The 7,128-nt window shown below is 40.3% G+C and overlaps 1 protein-coding gene across 5 annotated transcripts in view; it reads left to right on the plus strand.

The window, feature by feature from the left end:
* The window catches only part of WASHC2C (WASH complex subunit 2C), a 33,247-nt gene extending 26,119 nt beyond the window's left edge, over nucleotides 1–7,128 (plus strand). For all 5 annotated transcript variants that reach the window (XM_066191284.1, XM_066191283.1, XM_066191286.1 and 2 more), the window contains 3 exons: nucleotides 1,009–1,611; nucleotides 2,233–2,407; nucleotides 5,579–7,128. In XM_066191284.1, coding sequence (XP_066047381.1) covers nucleotides 1,009–1,611; nucleotides 2,233–2,407; nucleotides 5,579–5,715 — 915 coding nt within the window. In that variant the 3' untranslated portion in view covers nucleotides 5,716–7,128. The remainder of the gene's footprint in view (nucleotides 1–1,008; nucleotides 1,612–2,232; nucleotides 2,408–5,578) is intronic.

The following is a 7,128-nucleotide window of genomic DNA, read 5'->3' on the forward strand; positions in this document are numbered from 1 at the left end:
AAAATCTTAACTTTGATTCTTTCTTCCTTTAATGCTGATGAGGCTGTTCATTACTAGATGAGCAGCAGAGATGACTTGGCAAGATGCAGCAGCCATCACCACAACGGCTGACATGACCCCTTAGTGACAGATGGGTTTGAAGCTTGTACATCAGCCTGGTGCATTACTTTGTAGGCATAGTTGTTTCTAATAGCAGCCTGTTCCAACAGACAAAGCTCTCTTATTGTGATACTTTAAAATATTTAGACAGGTTTGCAAAGAATAGAATGCCTGTAGCTGCATATTATCAACCTTGAATGTCCATTTTAGTGTAGCGATGATTTTTTTTTTCCAGAAGTAATCTGAAAAGAAGTGTCTTGGTAACTATACAGTGAATGCTTTTTGTGGCTCAGGTTAGATGTAATTTTGGCATATCATTGCTTCTTCAACCTTTCAAGTTTGAGTGTAAATATATCCAGTCTAATGCACTTTTTTCCAATGGCTGGAACAAAGCAACCTGCCCAGTGTTCTGCCTCCCCTTTCAAAGAACAGTGCATGAAGCAATTAACAAAAGGGAAAAAGAGGTTGTAGTGATCCATTTCCTACCCATGTAAATACTCCTGTCCATGTGGGATAGGGCAGAGGCTGTAATGGAAACTTGAAGGGGGCTTCCTTAAAAGCAGCAATTAACTGCAATAGGCTAAGCATAAAATGAAATTGCATGGAAAGTATAATTAGTCGTGGCTTGAACTGCACTGTAAAAGCCCCTAGATTAGCGAGATAACAGGCTGACTAAGGTATTACCTAAAGCCAAGGGGGCTAGAGTGCCTTGCTGACCTGTTGTGACTCTATTTGTGAGTGCTGTTGCTTTTGTACACCAGTTCCACTGCTGTGGAATGACCAGGGGGAGCAAATCGGAAATCCTGGGTTATACTTCTGAATCTTTCTCCAAACTACTCCAAGCTTGAATGTCCTGTGGGGCTTTTTCCATCTGTATGATCCTGCTTTGCTTTTCCACTTTCCTTGCAGACCAGGATCAGGGTTCCAGGGAAGCGCAGACCCCCTAGCAGAATGGCGCGCCGTCTGGCTGCCCAAGAGGCTGAAGTGGGTGATGAGGTGGATGCTACTAAAGAGTTACAATTCTCTCTACCAAAACAGACGTCAGCAGTAGTGAACATAAAGGAGCCTCTTGCTCCTGAAGCAGAGTCCAAGGAAAATGGCTTTCTCTCTAGCTTGTCACTACCAGCTCACAGCAGTGTTTTGTCTGCTGGGACGAACAAACTCCTTCCTCCACAATCCACAGAAAATGGGGATGATCTGTTTGAATCTGAAGACCTTTTTACAAGCAGCTCAACATCCAGACCAGCTGCACAATCAAAGTTGAAGGAGGGAATGCCAGACAGTATGGCTAAGAAACCCATCAAGGGCAAGGAGAAAAAGCCTGATCTGGGTGATCAGGACAGCAATGATCTCTTCCAGCCTGTACAACAAAAATCTTCAATAAAAAGCAGCCCTATACCTTTTTTGGAGGAAGAAGAAGATTCTCTCTTCACCTCTCAGAAAACTGGAAAAACGGAGTTAAAATCTGCTGTCCACCAAGCAGCTGACCCTACCACCCAAGATATCTTTGAGGTAATGGCTCAATCTGTCATGTTGTTTCTTTGTTCCCCAGAGCTATAAGCAGACCCCTCTAATTTAGGCTTAATGGAGGCTGCTGAATAGGATAGGGTGTGCAGAATAAGGGAATGAAGTAAACTCTCAATCTGGCTCCACTGCTGGGATATAGAAATTCTTGGGTTGTTCAGCCCCTGACTAGCAGCAGTGTTTTAAAAGGTGGAGCCTTAACACAGAACAGGCATGCACTGAATGTGCTGTGACAACATACCTTTTTCAGAATAATAGGGTATTTGGTTCTTACTTTTTAACTGTCTGTTCAATTCCCAGCAGCTAAATAACACTTTCAAAAAAGGAATCAAATTGGTGGCCTGGGCACTTGATACAGGCCTCTGTGTGCTTGACCTGTGTACGGTCCACTGCTAAGGCACTTCTGCCAAGTCCCCCATGAGGAAAAGGGTCTCAAACTTCTTGCTAGTTAGGTTAGCAAAGACCTCTCAGATCATTGAGTTCAGCCTTTGTCTGATAAGCCCAGGAAACACAAGTCTTCTAAACATCTCAGCTGCTCTGTACAGATAATTTGACTATTCTCATTAAGTGTGTTGTGGATTGGTGAGATCTTTTATGTTTTTCTCCAAGGATGATATATTTGCTACTGAGGCAATTAAGCCAATGACCAAAATGAAAGAGAAAATGCCAGAGACTAACCTGTTTGATGATAACATTGATATTTTTGCGGATCTAACTGCAAAACCAAAAGAAAAGAAGACCAAGAAGAAGGTGGAACAAAAATCCATATTTGACGATGATATGGGTAAGTGTATGTATAAGTAAAAATCTTGCTACTAGTCTTGTAATTTTGTCCTGAGTTGCATTCATCTTAGATGTTCTAGAACCCTTTGTTTTCTTTTACTTTTCAACTGCTCTGAAATCTCTGGTCATCTTTGGATTTTAACCTTGAATGAGAACTTTGTAGATTTGTAGAACTAGCATGGCATTTAAGTAGTTTAGGAGAGAGTATAAAATTGTTCTGAGGAAAAGTTTAATTCCTGTAGGTAATTACTCTGGACAAGTTTCTAAGAGACTCATCTCACATTGTTACAGATCTGAGACAGATTCTCTATTTCAATTTGCACAGCTTTTTGTATTGTACTTTCAGATGAGTCACTGATATGAGAAATTAGCATCTCTGCCCATCCCACCTTCAGTATTGTGTTAACGACCCTGAAGCCCATAAGCTTTTGTTTAGATTCATGTACCCAGGACAATTTACAGATACTGCCCCTGAAAGGAAAGGTTTGCCATGTATAATTTGTTGAAAAAACAGCAAGTAGTAATGTGAAATGATGGGCAAAGCATGCTCCTTTCTTCTATATCGACAGAGATACTGAAAGTAATGTGATTCTCAGCTGTGACTGTTCTCAGGCTCTTCATGGTCAAAGCTCTTCTTTAAGATTGCATGTATTTCTTTTCTTAGACAAAATTTCTAATCTAGCTTTGGTTATTGTCAAGTCTTCATTTCCTCTAACTTACTCAAATTGAACCTGACTTACTGCTGTTTTACTTGAACTGCTGCTAAGCACTTTAGCCTGATGGCTGAAGTCTGTAAATGTGCTAGAAAACTTGCTGGAGAATGAACATTTTGAGATTTCAAAATCTTCTGGATTGATAGAAAAAAGGTTTGTTAGGAAGGTATTTGAAATACATATTGGATGATTTTTAAAAAAAATCTTGATTTAATAATTTACATTTTTTCATGCAGTCTATAGTCAGTGAAAGAATCTGCCAAGCAGTTACCCCTTCCAAATATTTGGCACAAAAATCTGAACTGAATGTAGAAAAAACCAGTTGTAGAGTGCCACTTGAAAATTAACCACAACAGAACCTGTTGTTTGTACTTCCACTTTTGACATCAACTCCGGTGCTAAAGCTTTGTGTTTGATGTCACAGCTGATCTTGATGCCTATAGCACCTGAAGCACCTACATCTCTTCCTGTAGAGTGGTGACTGTTCAGTGGTACAGCCATAGGTATGCAGCTCCTTAGTGCCCGTGGAGCTCCAGAACACCAACAGGAGTGCAGGGAGATGCCTGAAGATGAGGATGTTCTGCTGGCAGTAGAGTTGTGGAACTGGCACTTGCCTACATTTCATATTAAGGGCTGGCTTAAGTAATCGTGGTAGCACTTTTACAGAGCTGTGTATTGTTGTTTTAGGAGAACCTTTCTGCTGCAAATGAATCAGTAAATTTCAGCTGCAGTTTGAGGGGTATGAAGGCTGCAGGCTGCTTTTCTTTTGTCTTACCACACCTTCCAGTCACAAGAGTCCTCGATTACCTTATAGCTGATGTCACCTCTGCCTGTCTTCAGAATGGTGACTGAGCTTTCTTGCACTCTGACAAATACTGTTTTCCCTGGGCAAAATTTTTCTGTTCTTTAAGATTCTTTATAAAGAGGGAGTGATACCTCTACTGCTTCTGGTACTCACTGTACTTCCCCTCCGCTGTAAAGCTAATCCATGTGATAGCTTCTTGCTTTGGAGTGATGTCAATAGGGCATTACTCTGTTTTGCTACCTTTCTAAACTGCTGTTGTGCTGAAATGTGGTCCTGGATTATTCCTGTGTAATCCCTGTGATCAGCACAGTGGCAGACACATGCTGAATTGGAAGTAGTGAAAAGAGACAGGGAAACACATTGTGGTAAACCACATTGTGTTTGGCCTCTGCTCAAGGTTAGGCTACGTGCTGAAGATTAAAATACTAGGTTTTGTACTCTGGATTAGTAATTCACAGAATATTCTGAGTTGGAAGGGACCCACAAGGATCATCAAGTCTAACTCTTTGTGAATGGCCCATAGGGGGACCAAATCCATATTCTAATAACCTTGGTGTTATTAGAACCATGCTCTGGACCAGCTAGACTCATTGGCTATATTAACCTCTGTATAACACCCATGTTTTCTTAATAGGGATTCAAGACCAGTTATGTGCTATTTACACTGGCCTTGTGGATCACTAGTGATCCTCATGTCTAAGTCTTGTAATTTTTTGGTTTTATACTCCAATTTTTTGGTTTTACACTGCATTATCCGAGTATCTTAAATTTCTTAGTTTAGAGTACAAGATGCACTGTTGTGTGCACTCAGGAAACCTCATGGCAACCCCTCAGCATGTGTATGGTAGCAGTTTCATCTCTTTCATGAGAACAGTCCTAAACACAAGCAGTTCTAGCCACAGCAAGAATTGCAGGACTGTGAGCTCTGCAGCTGACCAGGCTATCTGTGTGGGATGATTTAATTTCTATGTATTGTTGTCCTCTGCCTTAATGGCAGTGCGATATTTTTCCACTTTGTGGTCCCAGTTATTCATAACAGATAAGCTTGTATTGAGGAAGGTGGTGGGAGACCTTGATTCAAGACTGTAGACAGACTTTTTGAATATTCATCAGGATGGTGGTTATAGCTGTGTGCCTTCTTGCATCTTAGCAATGGTCTCTTCTCAGGGGAATTATATTATGTTCTTACTGTGCTGTAGATTAGACTCGTGGTTAGTGAATATCACCACAGTAGTTGCTAGCAACTACCATCTTTTCCTCCTCTGATTTTTTTTTAGCCACAACGTCACAGCTCTTGGATCTCTCAGGTTCCTCAGATACTAATGTTCTAGATAAGAGTGATGTTATCTGCCACTTGAGAATTCATTGTGGAACTTTTAATTTATTAGTACTTTACAAATGCTTATGAGAGCCTGAACACGTTATAAAATACCAGTATTAACGCTGTCTACTGAGAAGAAAAAAAAATCTTACAGCTATCAGCTCCCACATTTGTCCTTACAAATGCATCCAGAATTGAAAGTAGCAGGAAAGCATTTGTTTATCACAGAATGTCCTTGGCAGTCACTGCTATGTGATGGAGTCTCTTGTGTACAATGCTGCTTCTGTTTAGTAGTCACTTTTCATTAAAAATTTTTTTTGTTCCCCTCTTTAGATGATATCTTCTCTAGCAGCCAAGTCAAGATACCTATTCCTAAAACCAGATCTTCCCAAGCAGCCTCAGAAGCAAAATCTGAAAGCAAGATCCTGAGCACATTTGATGACCCGCTGAATGCCTTTGGAGGCCAGTAGTCAAGGGCATGTTTGCAGAGAAGCAGCCTTCCTTAGCCCTGTCCAGTACTAATACTCTGGATTCTCTAATTCAGTAGAGCTCAAATGAGATGGACATGGATATTTAAATAAGATTACCCATTTAAAATGGTTAGTATTCTCTTGTGCTTGTCTAATTCTGCTAAATTATATATTTTTAAAAAAATACAGTAACCTCCTGCTATCATGTTTCCATGGTGCCGAGATGAATACAGCAGTGCAATACCTGCAATGAAGTAATCTATTATATAAAGTATAGTTTGTTTTATTAAACAGATCTATAGATAAAATAATTGATAAATAGTAAATGGAGTCTGTTAAATTTGATCTGTCTGCATGTCTTACTTTCCTCTTTACCTCTTGCTTACAATGTCTGCATCATGACTTGAAAACAACCAAAACCACTACCATGCCTTGTCTGGGTCAGCTGCCACCTACTGAGCTAATGGGAGGGTAAGGCTGGGGTCAGTATCAGGTACAGCTTTTCTTACAGAATGAAGCATTTAGGAAATATCAGAGCAGGACTTGACATCAGCTCAAATGAGGTGTTTCATATAGGCAGCTAATGTGGGCTATAAAAATAACAACGGCTAATGCTTCTCTGCCAGGAAGAGTGTGTAACAAATGAGCACCGAGTGGTCCATGAGGACAACAGAAACCTAACAGTGTCTTCTAATGTTCAAGTTGTAGGCCATTAAATGAGATTTTTCACCTGCATGGAGCTGCCAGAGTTTTGCAAATAACAGTTTTCACAGAGTACATCTGTACAGAGCACGCTTGGTCACTTCTTGGCTAACAAGTTTATGTACATACTTTATGCTAAGACTCTTTTGTGCCTAAAGGCTTGCTGTCTGCTTTCCCTTCTCATCCATAACACAGTGTAAACTGTATACAGGAGGTTGCTACTCTGGAATCCCTCTAACTGTCAGATGTGTTTGGTTTAACTTTGCTTCCTGTATTTTCTAGATTCCCTTCTGGAACAGATGCCCTTAATCATACTTTATACACAATGGTAGATGCTTGCTCTCCTGCATGCATACAAGCAGAGAAAATGCATAAATGCAGGAGGATCAAATGTTTATTTTATTGTACAAGTGACTGCCTGCAATTGAGTAGATTCACTGTTTTTATGATAGTGACTACTTATCTCCGACTGTTAAGACTGTTCTGCTGTGAATTTAAAGCATGTGCTCAGAGACTTCGAGATCAACTCACTTGCACTGAAGTCCTCATTCTGAGACGTCTGTTTCAGTCGCTTTTTTCTCAAGTTGGATATCCTTTATCAGGCACAGTAAATACTACTGCTGAAACATCAAGTGCTAATGAGGGTAAAACAGAAGGAAGAGCTGGATGGAAGGGATAAAGGAGAAACATGATGTATTGATTTGCACCATA

This window comes from Chamaea fasciata, unplaced genomic scaffold (genome assembly GCF_029207755.1).
Source record: "Chamaea fasciata isolate MVZ Bird 193981 ecotype frontalis unplaced genomic scaffold, bChaFas1.0.hap1 SCAF_9, whole genome shotgun sequence".
Taxonomy (NCBI): Eukaryota; Metazoa; Chordata; class Aves; order Passeriformes; family Sylviidae; genus Chamaea; species Chamaea fasciata.